The sequence below is a fragment of the Centroberyx gerrardi genome, chromosome 8 (assembly GCF_048128805.1).
Source record: "Centroberyx gerrardi isolate f3 chromosome 8, fCenGer3.hap1.cur.20231027, whole genome shotgun sequence".
Taxonomy (NCBI): domain Eukaryota; kingdom Metazoa; phylum Chordata; class Actinopteri; order Beryciformes; family Berycidae; genus Centroberyx; species Centroberyx gerrardi.
In genome coordinates this window covers 22,307,654-22,327,947 of record NC_136004.1, presented here as the reverse complement: position 1 = coordinate 22,327,947, position 20,294 = coordinate 22,307,654, and the positions used below count along the sequence as shown (strand labels likewise).

At 43.0% G+C, this 20,294-nt stretch overlaps 1 protein-coding gene across 3 annotated transcripts; it reads left to right on the top strand.

The window, feature by feature from the left end:
• The first annotated feature begins 736 nt into the window (after positions 1-736).
• mapk4 (mitogen-activated protein kinase 4) lies at positions 737-17,194 on the top strand. 3 transcript variants are annotated; one of them, XM_078285217.1, is made up of 9 exons: positions 737-1,480; positions 1,955-2,130; positions 9,879-10,023; positions 12,244-12,326; positions 12,591-12,669; positions 13,028-13,247; positions 14,343-14,496; positions 15,386-15,661; positions 15,704-17,194. In XM_078285217.1, the coding sequence occupies exons 1-9, from the start codon at positions 1,114-1,116 to the stop codon at positions 16,331-16,333; spliced, it is 2,130 nt and encodes a 709-aa protein (XP_078141343.1). In that variant the 5' UTR covers positions 737-1,113; the 3' UTR covers positions 16,334-17,194. The 3 variants fall into 3 exon arrangements, with proteins under 3 accessions (XP_078141343.1, XP_078141342.1, XP_071763340.2); XM_078285216.1 differs by having other exon boundaries at positions 15,386-17,194; XM_071907239.2 differs by having other exon boundaries at positions 13,028-13,248; positions 14,332-14,496; positions 15,386-17,194.
• Positions 17,195-20,294: the final 3,100 nt, after the last annotated feature.

The window sequence follows — 20,294 nt, the reverse complement described above, 5'->3', positions numbered from 1 at the left end:
ATTCTCTCTGCTATCATGGAAGAGGAGGAGGAGCCAACGGAGTCTCGGTGAATTGAATTCACTTAACCCCGCCTCCCTCCCTCTGCCTCACTATCGAAAGCTTTGATTGGCCGATGAGGATTAAAAGACTTGTACCAAACACAGCAGAGCAGAGACAGCGAAATAGAAAGAGAGAGGGGGAGAGAGAGGGAGAGAGAGAGCAGCGCAGAGTAGAGTTGACTGTCCGCCCGCTGTCCCATGATGCATCTACACATGTAAGAGCAGGATCAGCCATACAGAGGGCTGTTGCTATGGATACCCCTGCCCTCTGTAGTATTAATAAGACTATCACTGTTATCACGGCTATCTGCATTTAAGGAAGATACACAGAGAGATTAGAAGTGCCTCTCTGCAGCAGACTGCGGCGTCTGGCAACATCTGTGGAGGATAAACAAACATTATCATCAGCATCAAGCATCAAGAGAAAAATGCTCAAGGGAGAGAGAAAAATCAATTACTTTTATACAGTATTTCTTACATGCAGATGATTTACAAACACATGTTTAAACCTAGACCTGTAAGATCACTGACTAAACCAAATGTTTGATTTCTGCCCACTTGGTTTTATTTATTTCGATCCTTTCTGAGTTTCCCTTTGATATTCAGAAGCCCCCATGTCCTACACACCGCACCGATAATTTAAAATGGGATGCCTAGTGTGTTATCAGTGTTTGGAAGTCCACATGAATAGGGAAAGGCAAGTAAAACAGAGGGCCTGGTAAACCTTTATGTAGTAAGGATCTGCCCACACTAAGACTAGAGGAGGAGGTGGAGAGAATGCATGAGGAAACTTCTTCTTAGTCCTGACGGAAGTGATTCATCTTTTAGCCTACTTGCAATATAACACCCTCAATACAAATTTGGGTCTCGTCTACATGAAAACAGACATCTGCATGTGCCGGTTTGCTGAAGAAAAATTGGGGCTCAGATTGGAGTTCTTGACTCACCAACAAGATGCGACATTGTGTGCTTAAGACAATAAGAAAGCTCTTTTAATCCAGACATTTTGGGGATCCGTCCAGCTTGAGGTGCCACCTTTCCCCTCATAATACGACACCTCTAGTCTGAGCTGCCATGGCCAGACAAGACACCCCTCTCTTCCTGCACGGCTTTGACCTGGGCGGTCACTTCGTTGACCTTCGACCTCTAGGCACGGGTGTCACGGGCCTGGTCCTGTCAGCGGTGGACCAGCGTACTGGACAGCGTGTGGCAGTTAAAAAGCTGGTGATGCGTGACACCGTGTCGGTGAAACACGGCCTGCGGGAGGTCAAAATCACCCACCGGCTGCACCATGAGAACGTGGTCCGGGTGCATGAGGTTCTGGCGCCGTACGGGCGGCCGCTGCCCCGGGACCCCACCCTGCTCAGTGCCCTGTACATCGTCCAGGAGTGCATGGAAACGGATCTGGCTCGGCTGCTGGAACAAGGGCCGCTACCCACAGGTATGGGAAACAAAGGGCAAATGGAAAATAGATTTCACATCTGATATTTCTGTGACTTTGGACAGTTAAAGGCCAAATTTGTAATTACAGCATGGTTCCTCCTGATGAAACACTACTGGTCTCTCCTGTTGCTCCACTGCTGGCTTTGTTTACATTGTGATTTATTGGATTGAGGGCCAATTTTAATCTCTTAATTAATTGCTGCAGCCTTTTATACAATAATGGAACATGAGTTTTATGCAATGAGGGAGCTTAACATAAGTTTTATATGTATTTTTCTGTGAAATATTTGTACATATGCATGTTTGAAAGTACTGGAGTAAAACAGACCTTTATTTTGGAGTAGAATGTGCCAAAGGTCGCCACCACAAGTCAAACATTTTAAGAACAAACCCTAAAAAAAGCAAAATGTAAAAAAACAAAGTACACAAAAAGCTAAATGCAATATAATGTGTGTCTTTCACGCCTGGACAGGTCATGCTACTTTGCTGTTCTACCAGCTGCTGAGGGGCCTGAAGTTCATCCACTCAGCTAACGTGCTGCACAGAGACCTGAAGCCTGCTAACATCTTCATCAATACAGACCAACTGCTGCTCAAGATAGGAGACTTTGGGCTGGCCAGAATAGTCGACCCTCACTATTCTCACAAGGTAAAAGGCAAGACACACTCAAGGAAGCAAGCGTGTGCACACATAAGGGCAAACACTCACACTCACAAATAGAGCGGTAACTCTTTCCATATTGGAATCAAGAATATTAAGTATTGAGACAGTATACTTAGTTTGCTGTTCTGCTGTTTCCATCCGTTCTAACATTGAGACTAATAAACACGTGCTACTTTATTAAGACCCAAAATGAAATAGCTTATACCTATGATCATTCTGCCAGTCTTTTCTTTTGCCTCATGTTCATCTTTTAAGTTTCATATTAATTTTGTGAATCCATAACACACTGTACATGAGTCAGCCATGAGTATGTGTCTCTTGACTGTATTGTTTGTAGCGACAGAGCATGGAGGTAATTTTGGCTATGAGACCTCCCATTCCCTTTCCCTGTCTCACTCCCAGTGCCTTTTTAAAAATGGTGTATTTGGATACATACGTCATGATATACAAATGGCTCTACTGTAAACGATAAAGTCAGCCAAGTGGATGAAGTCAGTGAGTGGAAGAATTTTCACTCTCTTTATATTTTTCAAGCGGTGTGGGCAGTTTTCGTGCAATGCGTGGCTGATGCTGATCGATGAACATAGGGGGAAACACTGTAGTATTAAACATTATCTCTTTCTCTCCCTTTCATTGAGGTAGAGCTGTTATCAGGGGAGAGATAGAGGCTCCGCAGGCCCTGGCCCTGTGTTGTTATCGGACAGCAGTACAAAAACCCTTGTCCTTGTCTAGCGGTGGAGGAGATATTGCTTTGAAAGGATCCTCCTATTAAAAATCAACAGGTTTACATGCATTTTTTATTTCCAATGTGATGAAATGGCTGCATCGGTCTGTCTGTCGGTCTGTCTGTCTGTTTACCGCTGGTCGGATTTTGACAAAACTTGGAGGAATGATGCATTGTCATTCACATTGTGTTCTAGTGTTTAAAACATTATAGCGCCTGATGGGTTTAGGCTATAATTAAAGGTCTGATTTTGACTAAACTTGGAGGGATGAATCATTTTGGCATTGTTTTCTGACGTTTAAAAAATTATACTGATTGGCCTGGTGTGGGCACTATAATTAAAGGTCAAATTTTATTTTTGAGGGATGATGCATCTTGTTACTGATTGCATCATTCGTGGGGGACGACATGTTTACTGTTGCCTTGTTTCCTTTTGTTTGTGTGTGTACGTGTATTTGTTATTCTCTGTCTCTTCTTAGTCTCTCTTCCCTTTGCATACATTATAATGACCGTCTTATCATACCCAGGGTCATAGATTGGAAATGTAACAACGTCATAGTGACTGCAGTACAACCTAGCCTAGTCTTTTGCTATCAGTGGCTCATCCCATTACACATCGCCACGACTGATGCTGCCGACCTGTGTCTTTCACAATGGGCCTCCTCTCCAGCCCAAACCCTGCTATTAAAGCCTTCTTCCCAACCCTGGTATCAAGTTGTATACTAATCAGACCCTGTGATTAACCTGTCCAGTGTGGATGAATGGCTCTGAGAGATTAATGTGACAATTTACTGCTCCATTGTGCTGCTTTATTATGGACGAGGATCCCAGAGCAATACTGTAACACTAGCAGGGCAGGATGTGTGTGTGTGTGTGTGGAGAGGAGCTCTTGTGAAAGGCGATCTTTGTCAGCCCAGAGCACGGGACCAGGCATAAGCAGGGTGCAGACACAGGGGGGCGGAGGGTGGAGGGGGTGATGGGGGGGGGGGTGAGGTGTGTGTGTATGGGGTGGGGGGTAGAGAACAGCTGAGGAACAGGGGTGAGAAATACTGAGTCATGGAAGGGTGAGAGGAAGTGAGACAGGGAGAAGAGAGGTGAATGGTAGAAAAGGAAAGAGAGAGAAAGAAAGGGTGAGAAAAAGTGCAAGGAAGAGAAATGGAGAGGGAGAGAGAGAGAGTGAGAGAGAGAGAGAGAGAGAGAGAGAGTTTGGTAGTTTGGGTCAGCAGGAACAAGGTGTCTTGGACCAGAAGTCAGCTAGAATACTGTTTTCTTTAATTATTTCTGTCTGATTCGCCTCTATCTCTCCTTATTCCTCAGACAAACAGACAGCAAGAGAGGCAACATGCGTGTGTGTGTGTGTGTGTGTGTGTGTGTGTGTCTTTTACACTGTGTACCTACCCACTGCACTCTGTGTGTGTGAGAACAGAATGTCCAGGCCTGAACTGCACTGAGACAATGTTGATTCATACGAGAGATAAATGAATGTCAGAGAGAGAGGGCGAGAGAGAGAGAGAGAGAGAGAGAGAGAGGAGAGAGAGGAGAGAGAGAGAGAGAGAGAGGGAGAGAGAGAGAGAGAGAGAGAGAGAGAGAGAGAGAGAGAGAGAGAGAGAGAGAGAGAGAGAGATGGGGTGACACAAAGACAGAAGGCAACCAAACTGACAGATGAAGGGACATGTATAGCCAAAGACAGAGGCCATGATAAAGAAAGGGATGTCTTTCTCTCTCTCTCTCCCTCTCTGCTTGTGTCACTAACATGTTATGTGCTCCTTGGCATCATTGGTATGTGTATCTGTAACAATGAATTTCTCTGCAAAATAGATTAGAAAACAGTATTAAATATTCTGAACCATGTAATTTTTTTTTTTTTTCCAGATAGATTTTTTATTTTCCAGATTTATAATACAACAAAAACAATATACAGAAACACTGACAGGGCAGGATATAACACATTAAAGCCCCTGCCCCCTCCCCACCCCGACTCCCCATCCCACCCACCCACCCCCACCCCCACCCCCACCCACACACACACAAAAATATAAAACAAACAGACAATGGTAATGGCCTGGTTCTGTGAAGCAGGCACTAAGCATCTGACCGGCAGCACAACAACAGGTCAGGTGCCCAGCTTCACTCCATCGGGACCAGGCTCGGGACAGAGAGTGCAGCATACCTATCTTAAAGCCATTTGAAAGCATGTTTACAATAAAACAAAAACATTTTAATATCTTGGGGGGTGGGAAGGAAACCATCAAGCCCCTAGTGTCTTGATGATTACCTCTCACCGCCTGAGTTCAAACTAGGGATATCAAAAAAACTCTGTATAAACACAAATCTATTCAGGATGCTATACACCAGCATAGGCCTATATAATTGCCATCATGGCCTTGTGGACCAGCAACATACACCATGTATGCTCATTTGTAAGTACCGCATACATGCGTAAGTGAAAGTAAAAACAACAAAAACAAAATAAATAAATAAGAGATGAAAACAAAACAGGGACTCCTAGTCTCCACTGGCTGTTATTATTAATGTGCATCCTAATTTATTTAGTTTTTGTTAAAAACTGACATGATTAGACTCAAAGAGCCTGTGTGGCCACTGCCCAGATCTTGAAGAACTGATGCTGCTTGTTACATAGATACCAAATCCAAATAATCTTTAAGCCAGCTGTCTATATTGAAACAATTTAATTTCCTCACCTTCCAATTAATAAGTTTTGTCCGTTTCACTGAGAGAAAGGCTAATCCAATTAAGTGTTGTAATTCTTTTGAGGTTACTCCGTCTATCTTACTTCCCAGTAGACCCACTGTTGGACATAATGGGAAATTTATATCCAGTATTTTGCACAAAAAATCTTTCACATTTACCCAAAATCTTCTTACCTCTGGGTAGTGCCACAGTTGATGCATAAGAGTGCCAGTCATCCCACAGCCATGCCAGCACATATCTGAAACATTACGGCTCATTTTCTTCAGTTTGTGTGGGGTGATATATGACCTAAACAAAATCTTCATTTGTATAACTTTATGACGACTCAGTATAGCTTCCCACTGATCTGTTGTGAGAGGTACACCCAGATCTTTCTCCCATTGTGCTGAACCACGTAATTTTAATATTTATAATGTAGGATCCGTCCAGGAGTCCGGGGCTGTCCTCTTGTTTGGAGCTTATATATTGGATCAAAGTGTTTTTGTTCTGAGCAGTAAAACTTTATTTTGATAGTCCAATGCTGATACTCGACTATCAGGTGACTGAAAGTAGATGTTCAAGTGCCGCTTGGCTATTTGGTGCTTCACTACAGACTATGTAACCCTAACCCTGACCTTAGCCTAACCCTAAACCCAAGGAGGAAGTTGAGTATCAACATTGGACTATCCAAAGAAAGTGTGATCGACTAAGCTATTGATACGAGGACTGAGAGTACATATCAGCTATAAATGAGCATTAAAAGCACTTTGAGACTGTAATGGTTTCTTTATGTTGTTTATGAGGAGAAGTCAGCAAGTCCAACCTGTTATAAAAAATATATGTGTATGTGTATATTTTATGCATATATACACATTCATAATGCATATATACCCATAATTGATTGGAGGTTTGATATTATAATTTATATTTAAAGCCCACTCCTGTATTTTACCTTGGTCTGGCACTGAATGTATCAGGCTCTGCAGAGTTTAGTCACAGGTACCAGCCTTGATAACTGGAACTCATAAATAACCAACAACAGGCCAGTCTGCATATTACGCTCCAATTTTAGCTAATTTAAACGGCCTGTGCTGGAGTGACAACAGTGGTGATACGGTTTGAATTGTTTTGAATTGGAAATTGGGAGTTAGTTAGTTGAGTGTGTGTCTGATTTAATATAAGTCTGTCAGCCAGCACCTCAGGTTGTCACTGTTCATTAGCATAATATTTGTTTTCATTACCAGTTACGTACGTATGTGTGTGTGTGTGTGTGTATGTGTGTGTGTGTGTGTGTGTGTGTGTATCTGTGTGTGTGTGTGTGATGGTAAGTGTGAGATGATGCTGTGCTATTTGTGATACAATCTTGACACCAAAGCAGATGCCTGGATTGTACGTGCTAGTGGCGCCTCTCTTATTTAATAATGTACAGCAAAGGCATTGCGTTTTCAAACGTTTTGAGGTAATGTACATGGGCAATGTTGACTTCAGTAGGGATGGAGGTTCACAAATAGTATGAACTTCCATATTGGGCTATGAAAAAAGACTGTTTGTCCAAGTTATTGGTTACATGTCCCATTCATATTGCTTCAAAATGGTGCCGATGTATCATGGTCTCCCTAAATCAGAATTCACATAATGCTACGTTGGACAGTTAGACAGACTGATCTAGATTTCTGAACATGAACAAGTCTCCTCTTCCAAAGCTAGAGGCAAGAAATACTAACCCTGATCCCACGCCACCCTCTCCCCACTGAATCATCTCTAATTGCTCTCAAAAATCCATCCCTCTACCTCTCTCCTTCGCTCTTACTTTCTGTCTTTTCCTAGCACTTACACGTGTCTTACATGGTTAGTCTATGGTCACAGGAATGTTTGTCAGGGCACTGTGACTTTGCAGTGCGCTGAAATGAAGCCGTTTGACAGGCTGTGTGTGGAAGCGCACTCCTCCGACTACAAAGACAAACATTTACCCAGGCGAAGAGAGACGGCAGAGGGGTTGAGAGGAGAGCGACGGAAAACAGAGAGGGAGGGAAAACATTATTTGTGATGTCAGTCGAGGTTATTAACAGTCGATGCCGGTCGGAATTTAGTGTTTGTCTGTGTGTGTGTGTGTGTGTGTGTGTGTGTGTGTGTGTGTGAATCTACCCCATCACCTGCTGAGACAGCCCCAGATCTGCCCAGAAATTATTCATGACCTGAATGAAGGACAGAGAGAAAGAAGAAGAGGAGGAGAAGAGAGAGAGAGAGAAAAAGGGAGAGGGAGGGAAGTAAAGCAAGAAAAACAGAAAGGAGGAAAGGAGTGAGAGAGTGAGAAGGAGGGAGGGAAGGATGAGGACACAGGTGAAAATGAAAGGAAGGCAACTGTAACTGGCGAGAAGAGAGGGAGGAAGCCGAGACAGAGGTGAGAAAGGAGGTGAAGCAAGCAGAGAGAGGAGGGGTGAAGCGTGAAGGGAAGAGGAGGAAGGGAGGGGAAACAGACGCAGCTGATAATGATGACGGAGAGAAGAGAAAAGATTGAGGAGAGTTGAGAATAAGGGAGACGGATGGAGAGGGGGAAGGGAAGCGGATGGCAGGAGGAGTATGGGTGGAAGGGAAGAGAAGAGAGAGGGAGGAAGGGAAGGAGGAGAGGAGAGAAGGAACCCAGCGAACACTTAAACATTGAATAGATGTTGATATGACGGCCTGAAATCATAAATAATACCTATCTTTCTTAGTTCAAAACAGTTTCCAAAGCTCTTTTAATATGATTTTTTTTTTCACCCTACTATAATATTACATGGTGAAAATGTTGTGCTCGTTTGGGTTGACGTGGAACTAGGCCACCTTCTGCACGTCTCCACCTGTCAAATGCTTGCTGGGAAGCAGAAAGGAAGGAAGGCTTGGAGGGAGAGAGTGACGGAGAGCGATGAGCAAGGGAGGGAGGGATAGAGAGAAAGAGGAGGAGGAGGAGGTGGGTGTATGTTTGCCTGACCATCATTAAACATTGAGCAGCAGTTTCTGCTCCGTCATCTGTTGGCACACAGCGGAGGACAGAGAACAACGAGGGAGGGCAGAGGAATAGAGAGATGAGAGAGAGAGAGAGAGAGAGAGAGAGAGAGAGAGGACAGAGAGCGAGGTGGAGAGAGGGCAGAGGAGAGAGAGAGAAGAGGAGAGAGGGTTGGGGAGGGGGTAAGAGAGGTGGAAAGAGGGAAAAGGAGAAGAAAGGTGGCTGGGGCATGGAAGGGGCAGAGGCGTGAAGACAGCAGAGAGAAGAGAAAGAGAGACTGTGGAGAGCAGAGGCATCAAAAGACTGGAGAGAGAGAGAGATAGAGAGAGCGAGAGATAGGTGAATGGCGACAAAAGAGATGTGGAAATAGGAGACGTTAGGCGAGAGGTGAAGGGAGAGCAGATAGGGAGGAGAGAGCAGCGGAGGGCAGAGGAGGGAGGAGGAGAGAGAGATCAAACAGGACAGGAGAGGAGGTGGTAAGAGGACAGGAGGGGGGCAGCTGAGGACGGCGGAGGAGAGATTAAGAGGCCAGGAAGAGGGTGGAAATGGCACGGAGCGAGCATGGGGATTGGGGGATTGAGGGATTGGAGGGAGGGAGGGGGGGATTACAGATGATGAGCGGAGAGGGAGGAGAGGTGGAGAGATGCAGGGCAGAAGTGGATAAAAGGCAAAGAGAGCGCTAACGACAGCAACAGGGAACAACTTCCCACATGAACACATCGGGTTTGTACGTGTCCGAATATATTCCTGTTTGTGGCTCATCTCCATACACAGACTTATACATGTTATTTATTGTAGCTGAACCTATAAAAGTAAGGCAGACGCGAGCCTTGTCGGAGCAGCACTAATGAGAAGCAGTGTGCTGTTTTACAGCAGAGCAGAGCAGTGAAATCAAAGGCCCGGTGAAACTCAGTAATTGGAGGTAGAGGAACAGGGGAAGGTTTTCTACTTCAGTGTGTATGTAGAAGGCAGTTTCAGTGTTAATGTAGCTGCCATTACAAATAATGAAGTCTCTGTGGGTATAAATCAAAATATCCTTTTTCAGAGCTCAGGTTTCCTTTTTGCAGTTGATATTACCAAATACACATGCTCGCTCTCTGCCAAAAATAACTACTAGCAAAACGCCTGATGGATTGTAACGCATATGAACAAAGTGATCACTGCATACACACACACATGTGTACACACACACACACACACACACACAGGTGCATGTGCGCTACTAATGGTAACATTTCTCTCATCCCTAATTATAACTACAGTATATCTCCCGATCTCTCTCTCTCTCTCTCTTCTTCTCCTTTTTTTCCCCTTACTCGCCTGCCTCTCTAGGGCTATCTGTCCGAGGGTCTGGTGACTAAATGGTATCGTTCCCCTCGTCTGCTCCTGTCCCCCAACAACTACACCAAGGCCATAGACATGTGGGCCGCTGGCTGCATACTGGCTGAGATGCTCACTGGACGCATGCTCTTTGCAGGTATACACATCTGTTCGTTATACAACTGAAATGCACTGAAATTCCACTGTAGGATTATTTTTTTATACATAATCCTGTCATCATGTCTTTCATGTCCTGCAGAAACATATGACATCTTTGACCATTGATGTCACAGCATAATGACATATCATCATATCATTAGTGTCCTGCAGAAACCTCTTAATATCTCCAAAAAGTTTTCTTTTCAGGAATTGAGAAAAACTGGTTGATTTTTCCAATTCACACCCTGGTATTTATGACATTTTACATGCGTGTGCAGCCTTGTTGATAGTTTGGCTTGGTTCCAGGGTCCTGATGACATATTAAAGAGTAACTTAACTCCAAACCCAAATCTGTGCAAAGCCTGAAATGTTATGGTAAAAAAACATGCTACTGAAATTACCATATTCTATTGGCTGATCTTTGGTGCCAGGTGATGTCACCTTCTTTACAGTGCAACAGGCGGTGACATCATCTGGTAGCATGCTTTTTACCATTAGATGTCAGGCTTTACACAGATTTGGATTTGGTGTTTAGTTACTAGGAAAGTGACCTCTGTCAGTTTATTTTATTTTATTTTACCTTTATTTTACCAGGTTGTCTCATTGCGATGCATCTCTCTCAGGTCTCTCTTTTTCAAGAGAGACTTGACCTGACATCTGTCAGTTAAAGTAAATAAAGATAAATTCTTGACAAATCAAAATTAGACATCCACAGTCTCTACAGGACACCAACAATATCATGAGGTAGTGAAGTCCTACTATTTACCTGGTACATTTCACCTCAGCTGCCCCATGTAGATAGGAGGGTGGAGGATGGCACTAAGAGTCATGCTAAAAACTCATGCTAAAAAACTGAAGTGTGAAGTGAGACAGAAAAGTGAGAATAGAAATGCAATACTCAAACCTTTGGAAGTGTGAATTTATGGTAATATCATTAATACTACAGTGCACTACAAAACTAAAGGCAGTAACTGCATAAGACCAAGACAGATTGAAACTGAGAAAAGACTTAATTATCTTCATCTTCATTATCTCCTGTTCTGACAAAAGCATTCTTGGTACAGAAGTGGATAATATTCTTTAGTAGCACCTATGGGTCTGCTTTTTGCTAAAATGAAATCGAAACTTGACATTTGGACTTTGAAAAACACAAAAACATAGTTACTGCTGTTTACCTTTGTAGGGCAGTATAGCATATAGTTGTGTTATATTTGTATATCAGTATCTGCAGTATCAATAAGCATATAACAGACAGAGCCACCCAAACAAAGTAAAACACCTGTCTCAATAGGATGAAACATTGACAGTCTTCTCTGTATGGTTACTGATTTATGAAGTAGTATAAATCAGTAATGGAGGAATCAGTTTTAATCAAGCAAGCCATTTGTCTCCTCCAATAAATAAAGCAAAGTTCTCACTAGCAGAGATGCAAAATAGGCAGCGCAAAACAGCTTTAAATGGGAGAGGTGACATCAACTGTGAGCTAAGGAGACTTTTTGTTTGTAGCGTGTCCTCCACCAAAGACACTTTCTTCTCTCTCTGCAGGCTGTTTCTTTGCCTGACCAGAATAACAATGACGATAGAGAAATGCTCGCTGTCTGAAGCAGATGTAGTTCCTCCCGACAGGATAGACTGACCTCCACCAGCAGAGATGGTGCCATCGGTCCTCTGGTGCTCCCAGTGCAACGCTTTGTTAAAGTTTCAACCAGATCGAGCGTTAGAGATGTTTCCCTTACTTTTCACTTAACCTCCAGAGTTAACAAAGTGGATTAACTCTATATTTTTGTTCACCAGCGGGGATGCCATGCACTCTCATCCCGTTTCAAATGCACTCCGTGTCCTTCCTTCCCTGTGGTGAATGTGTTGTTATAACACCCCCTGCTGGTGTGAATGAACTCAACAGATTTTAGACTAATGATCAGAAAGAGAACAGGGAACAGAAAAGTAAAAAGTGACATTTAAAGTGATTGTTCTACCTAATATGACGGTATTAGAGTGGAAATTTGTGGACTTATTTTTTTACTTAAGAGCATTTCGACCTGTCTGTAATTATACTTTTATTGGGCCTCCTTATCTTACCATTTCTCTCACTAGACAGCTCATACCTCCTAGTTATTCCTTATCAATCACCCTAATTGGTCACCTTTGTCTTTCTGCTTCTGTAATTGGTCCTCTGTCTCTCCCTGCTTGTCTCTGATTGGTCTGCTCCGTTCCTCAGGAGTTCATGAGCTGGAGCAGATGCAGCTGATTCTCGACACGGTGCCGGTGCTGAGAGAGGAGGACAGGCACGACCTGCTGCAGGTGACGTCTCATTCGTCTGCCCAGCACTTAAAAGTGTGGACATTAATAGTTTCAGTGGCAGTGGCATACTCGCTGCACAATCCCACTCTTTGTTTGCCAGCTGTTTTTATGTAAATATTGAACATTGATTGACATTTTAATGATAAGAGGAATGATATGTATACCTTATTCTTCTAAAAAAAAAAACAGTGCTTAAAAGAGTATTTTAAAAAGACAAAAATAGAATGATGTGCATATTTTTCCCTCTCTCTCGTCCTTCTCCAGGTGATGCCAACATACGTCAGTCGCGGGTGGAGAGTCAGAAGATCCTTTTCTGAACTGCTGCCTGAAGTGGATGCTCAGGGTGAGTGGAGGGGAGGGGTGGAGCGATGGAAGGAGGAGGGAGATCAGGCAGTGAGGAAGAGGATGGGGAAGGGTGAGAGAAAAGGAGGAAGTGAAGAAGAAAGAAAAGAAGAAACAGCAAGCAGGACCTTCTCTGACCTGTTAGTGAATGAGGAACAGAAGAAGGGATGACAGAATAGAAACAGAAGACAAATTCAGCCCTGAGAGGGATATATGGCAACTACATTTTGTTTATGAAACATTTTAATCTAGATGTAATAAGGTTTTAGAATAGTATTACTGTAAAGCGTCTGACTTTCTCCTCTCGTCTCTTCTCCCATACCTCCTCCTTCACTCATCCCTCCTTCCTCTCCTCTCAGCTGTGGACTTCCTTGAGCGTATCTTGACCTTTAACCCTGTGGATCGTCTGACGGCTGAAGCGGCGCTGTCCCACCCCTTCCTCAAGCAGTACTCCTGTCCGCAGGACGAGCCCACCTCGTCGCAGCCCTTCCGCATCGAGGACGAACTGGAGGATAGCCTTGTCACTGAGCAGAGCCACAGCAACAGCAACAGTCAGGCCTCCAGCATCCACTGGGATAGGTGCGTAGATTTAAATTTTTAATTGGTTAGCTGGGTGGTTGATTCATTAATCCATTCTTTCATTTGTTTTATTCAGATTTATTCAAAATTTTAGATCGGATCAAACTACCACTGCTATGATACAGTGTAGCAACATCCAAGATACCAGTTCTCTGTTGTTCAGGATGTTATTTAACCTGTATTACATGGCTTTGTTGAATACTCAGTTCTGATTGGCCCGTGAATGCATCCTGGGGTCTGTTATTCCTGTATAACAGGCAGCTGTTTCACATCTAATCAGCAGTCAGGAAGTCTGGTCCATTTTGTTGATTTCTAATCAAATTAACTGATACCTTGGTTACAGAAAACAAACACTCAGCTAACCTAGAATAGAAACATGGAATAATGCAATTTTCCCAGTGTTACATTTAATTTATTTGAAGAGCACAAAATCTTTTATTGCTGTTTAGAGGCTGAATGATAATCTTACCAAATTGTTTACATTGCAATGGCTGCAGTTCTGCTACAGTGTAACATGGATGCTAGAGTATCTACAGATGTTTCTATGGTGGTTGCAGTCCTGCTGAATTATTTTAACTATTACTTTAGATTGTGATTCTAAAATTCATTCAACCTCCAATCTAACACTGGAGGTTGACTGCACATAAACTTATTACGAGGATATACCCTTTGTGCACAATCCCTATCTCAGTCATCTCAATGCTTAGAAATCCTTCTTAACCCATCTCCTCCCATTTATCTACAAGTCTGAAGTGGATTTAGGTAAAATCTAGAAGGGATCGTAGCTTTCCCCTGGATTCACCTGGTCTATTTCATGGAAAGTGAAATATTGCAATATTGAAATATTGTAGAAACTCTTAGTCAAATTGATGGCCCAACAAAGCATTATGAGATTGGATACAAGAAACTATAACTAAGATTCTTTATTTATATCAACACTTCCTCTCCTCATTTGAATATACAGCAACAAAGTTTCATTTTTCATTTTTATTTCAGAGGATTTAAGAAGCTAAGCATCAAGAAACAACACAATTTAAATGATTATTCTGTATTTAAGACTAATAGCAATACTTAATCTCTTCCTTTCCTTTCCAGCCTGTCAACGGATGTGTGCTGGCAGCAGTCGGGGGGGAGGTGTCGCTGCATGCCCCCCGGCTGCATGGCCTCCGATCTGGGAGACACCACAGAGGACGAGGAGGTGCAGAGGGATCCGCGTGCCACTTCCACCTCGCTGTTAGAGGAGGCGCAGGTTGGATATAGTTTTTTCCACCTTAAACTGTCATGACCAAGTCATGTTAATGTCTTACTGTAACAAAATAGAATGAGAGGTCACTATTAAGAAGGTGAGGCTTGTGAGGTTAAAGGTGCTACGTAAACAAATGAGACCATGATCAAGATGGTCAGGTCTCAGTCAGCTTTCCTACTTCCAGCTGGTACTGTATGCCAACAACTACAGTAAATTAAAGTGCTATGTGTAGCATTTTTAAACATTAATATAACATTGACAAATTAACTGTGACACTTTGGTGTAATTATTGTAAAAAAATGAGACCATGGTCAAGATGATCGGTAGCCTCTGTCTCACACCAGTGGCATTGTTAGTGCTAGTGTTTTCCAAAATTAAGACCGCATTTCCCATAAACCCTGTTGCTTCTGGTCACATGGTGGTTTTTGTCCCCCCCTCCCCCTCCTTAGCACCCCCTCCATTTGTTTCCTCTGTTTACTGAAGAGGATAAACACGTTATACATGATTTTTCCGTAGGCTTTTCACTCCTTCCACCATCTGCAATTTTGAGAAAAAGTTTTAGCTCTGTTTGCACTGGAAGAACTCCCTTCCTTCCTGTTTTGTGCCATAAAGTAATCCCACAGATTTCCTACGAAATCCGACCTGGTGGCACACAATGTAAAATGCAGTGTAGAGGCTGCCAATCTTCTCAGCGATGGTAATTATATGAATGTCTCAAAATGAATGTGGTAATGATTTATCGATGTTAAAATTCTACACGTAGCACCTTTAGTAACAAATTAGAATTGCTATAAATGCAGTTACACCCAATGCAATTCAAATGAAATCTTCATTACCACCATCCCCCTTTATCACCCTCTCCCTCCCTGCCCACCTCCCCCCTTTTGCGCAGGTCGACCCGCGCAAATATTCCCACAGCAGCTCGGCAGAACGCTTCCTGGAAAACTCCCACCCCTCTCTGGACCGGGCCTGTGGTCTGGGCTATGCGGAGCTAGACTGCGGCCGCTCCTGTGACTACAAAGTGGGCTCTCCCTCGTATCTGGATAAGATCGCCTGGAGGGAGGGCAAGCCGCAGCACTACTCAGAACCTAAGCTGATCCTGGATCTGTCTCACTGGAAGCGCAATACTAACACTCTGCCTGTCCCCGCTGAGCCTATCGGAGGCAGTGTGGAGGACCTGGGAGAGGCGAAGGAGGAGGAAGCAGAAGAGGCAGAGGGAAAGGGAGAGGAGGAAACGGGGGATTTATTCCAGGAGATTTCTCGCTGGGTGGAGAGCACCCAGTCTCGTTTGCACTCGCCCAGCCCCCCTCTGGGGCCCATCTCCCCCTCCTGCTACACCTCCTCTCCCCCTCTCCCTCTCTCCCCTACCGACCTCCCGACTCCGCTCTTCCATCGCTACCCAGAAGTCGTGCGCCAACCGTCGGCCGATTACGACGAAGACAGACTAAGCCCTCTTCCTCCTGTCACCTCTTCCTCTAACTCTCTTCCTTCACTGCTGCCCTCGTCTCCCACCTCTCCGCTCCCTCCTCAGTCGCCTCAGTCGGTCTCTCCTCCCACCTCGCCTCTTCTTCCTCCCCGAGAGTCTCCACCCCCGTCTTCCACGTCCTCCCATTTCCAAGCGGTTAATGACGATCCTTTGGAGCCGCTGCCCGTCAAGCAAGAGGAGAGACTGTTTGACCTGGATGTGTTCATCTCCCGGGCGCTGAAGCTGTGCAGGCAGAGTGAGGAGAAAGGAGAGGGGAAGAGAGGAAAAGAGGGAGGGAGGAAGGAAGAAACCAAACAGGTGAACATTAATCGAAGGGTGCCCAGGCTTCCGCCGCCACAGACTCCCAACTCGTGATGCTGAAGCTCAGTTCCAAGGCAACCGCAGATACAACATAGTAATGGGTTTCCAAATGCTCACAGTGCTTTACATAGTGAGTATCAACAGTTACATAAAGTTGAAAGATTAGGCCTTAGTCTCAGCACCTGTTGTCCTTGTGGTACAAGATCTATTGCACATTAGGTGACTAAAACCCTCACTTGGCGTTGAAGAAGAATGTCCGCACTCACAAAATATGATTAAATGGGTTTAAACGCACAGCAGGCCTCACTTGAACAAGCAATTCTGCTGCTTCGCCTAGAGGTGCTTTCAGGCAATAAACATGAGGAATGAGAAAAGCATTCGGGTTAAAATTAAAGAACCATGCTTAACTTTGCAACATATAAAAGGATTTCTTCCGTCACAAGAATATCCAGAAATAATCAGCCAGTTAGCGAATGTGATATTCATGGTGTGCTATCATAAGTCAAGGGAAAGATGTGCTGGACTTTGACTTGAGAGTGATTTATTCTGTTACAAAAAACATCTGCAAATGTCTGACAGTGAGCAGATAACAAGAGCTGGGCTACTGTGCGCTGCATAACAATAACTTGCAGGAGAGGGTTCACTGCCTCTGTTTGGTTTCAGTTTTCTTTACATCTGTTTTCCTAAACCAGATCCCCTGCTGTGGTTCAGTCCGTCATTTTTCCAAAAGTCAAACAGTCTTCCGCCACTGTAATTCACCAAATAATGAGAGTGACACAGGAAAATTTTCTTTTGTTTGTCAGTTGGACGTTTTTCTTGTCATAGAGACAATGTGGAGTCTGAATGTATTTACTGATAAACAATCAGTCAAAATCTGCAGCTGGGTAAACCATGAGGATGTTAGTGTTATATTTCTCACTGTTTTAACACTCCCACAGTGACATACTGAGCTCTGTCACTGCTGTATGCCTTGTAAACTTGTATAAAATCCCAAACTTTGTCGTCATATTTAATGCTATAGTATATTTCTGAAGACTGTTGTTGCTGATATTCTTTGTTGACTGCTGTTAGCACAGTTCTATGTTTATTTGGAGTGGGTTTTATCTTGTTTAAATGTGGAGTGCTATGTGGTAATAATTTATGATTATTCAGCAAACTTTGCTTTATTTTGATGGTAAGCGGTTTAAACTATCACATAAGTGCAAATCCTGTCTGCCTGATGCACTGAACAAGGTCATCGTCTGCTGTATTCCTATTGTGTGTCTGCAGAGGTACTATTCGCCTCAGTACTAGTCAGCTAAATATCTGTCTCCATTTTGCTCAATTATATGTTAGTCACAGAAAGCTATAGCCTAAATGCAAAACAATGGGACATACAGTGTATTTATTATCTATCTCTTACACCCTTTGGAGAATGTAGTTCCTTTACAACCTTTATAGGAATTAATGATTGACATGCTGCATACCCAATGCTTCTAATTATGCCCGTTAACCGTATAAATATATGGGATGGATAATAAAAAACATATATTTTTGAAATACTTTTCTATCCAGACTGTTAGACAGTAGACCCTCAGAATGTTACTTATTCTGGCATCTGATGTCACCTCGCCAAGTTCATCATATCAACATTCATAACAGATGTAATGTATTGCTGGATGAAGCCTGCTGGCCTTTGCCTAGTACAGAATTCACCTCACTCATCCAAATTTAATAGAAGCTAGTAGTGATTATATGGAGAAAAATACTCCTGTTGGGCTAGTGCCAAAAATACACAAGTTCCATCCCCATGCTCCATATTCTACATTTTAACCTGGACTTAATATTCAGTCACATAAGCTTACGCCATCCCTAGTCTCACTGTTTAACTTGTAAAGCTTTACTGTGATGAAAATGAAGATGTAGAGGAAACACTGCCAACACAGCTACAACACCTCAGAAGAAGTCATGCATCACATGTACAGTGGGCCAATTGTCGTTCAGTCCAATATTTCATTCTGACCTGACCAAACCTCCAATCAGTTAGCACCGACTCTTCTGTACCTATCCATTTGTATCCTCCAGCTATACAAGCTACAGCTTTGTAACAGTAGCAAGCCTTGTAGATGATTTACTACCATAACTGATAACAGACAGCCTCAGGACTACATCCATCTCTCTACAATACCCCCAGCTGAAAAGGTTAAATGGGAAAAAAGAAAAGTTTCTTTTTTTCTTGTCAAATGCTTTTGCAGCTGTCAACTGTGAATTTACACATTAAGTTGTTCTGAAACGGTTGACTTCCATAATGTTTGAACCTATTATACATAGGTTATAAGCAGATCATCACTTGCACAACATCGTATGACTTTCCTAAAGGATCGAGCCATACAAAGGTATCAAGGTATATTCTTATCTATTCACAACAGACATAAAGCACATTCAATTTTAGACTCACTAGCACATTCAGAAAGGCAGGCCTGTTTTCCTCAGTCACACCTGAAACAATACCATTGTCAGTTTCAGTCAATAATGTATCTCTATGGTAACAACCAGACCTGAATTGGAGTGCTGGATCAATTGACCATGAGCAGGACGAAAGCGGTGATTGTTTGATTAAACGAAAAGTGCAAATTCTGTCCATCTTCTGTTCCAGAGCCATTTATCTGTTTATAGAAATAGATACAGAAGCTGTACTCCAGGCAAACTAATTGAAAGGAATTTAGTTAATAATTGATACAGGTCTGGTCACATTTTGCATCAGTTTCCTCTGCAGGTAACCTAACAGCCAGCAATAATTTCAGTGACACATAACACAAAAATAACACATATGGTTGCTGAGCCTAAGTACTTTCTTTTAAGTGTGTGAAGCAATGTAGAAAATGTGCCTCAGTACACCTTGATGCTTCCAGCTTGCTGAATGTAACATATTCTCTCCCTCCTGCATGGCTTTCTGAACTAGCTTAAACTTTGTTGTTTTTATTATGCGTCACTTTGTGAACCAGTCAAAACTTTGTGGGCTCTTCTCTCTTTTGTACTCACACGCTTTAAGGAGGCCTCAGCTTTTCATGGGAGAAGAACTGTGAGGTTTTTAATGCTCAGTATTTGATTGACAGTATCTCCTTTTGCAGTTTCTGTTTTTGCTGAAACATATGTAATAAAACACTACTAAAACTATTCTTTGACATGTGTTTTCTTTTGTCTTGGTGCAATTGCTGATGTCAGATGAATGTTAAATTAAATATTGCTGATACTAGTCTTTCAAGGTTGTTTCCTATGTGTCCTGGTGTGACTGCTTGTGCCAGCGCTGCAGTGAGAAAGGGGTAGAAATCCTAAATGTAATTTGGCAAACCTTGGGCACACTCGACCTTCAGTGTGAAGCACAGCACAGGTACAGGTACACAGGTGGGAGGGAGAGCTGTGAAAGGCTGGCAGTGATGAGTGCATCAAACTGTATCAGAAGGCACTGGGTATACTTGGCCACACTGGCTCTCTTTTGGTTTCAGAGTGTGTCAAAACATATTAAGTCACAAGTAATGTGAATTAAATAATACTTAATGTGAATAAATATGAGTTAGAGGTCCATAAGTTAAACCAAGGGAAGTAACTAAAGTATGTCACTGTCATTATGTAATGAAATTTCAAAATGCGAAGAGAGTTTTCTCTCTCTCTCCCCTCCCCATGCACATATGTGCGTATGTTTAGAGAATAATTTACCCTCCAAAAGCTCCAGATTCTTTATTTTGGATTGCATTTTGAAATCTGAGGTTAAAAACAGATTAAATACATCCCTAAATCCAACCCATGGTCCAAGCAGACCTCTGCTGTCCTCTAGTGTTTATTGTTACATAGTGCACATGTAGATTCTTGCTGCACTGAAAATCCTGCAGTAATTCAAGAAGCCAAGGACCTTACAGTGGCTGCTATAGTGCAATATTATAAAGTAAATGTGTAGATAATGTCTCTGAATGGCTTTTAAGGGGATGTCTCTTTAAGGGGAACACTTATGGGGTGACAACATGTGGTAGGTGTGCAG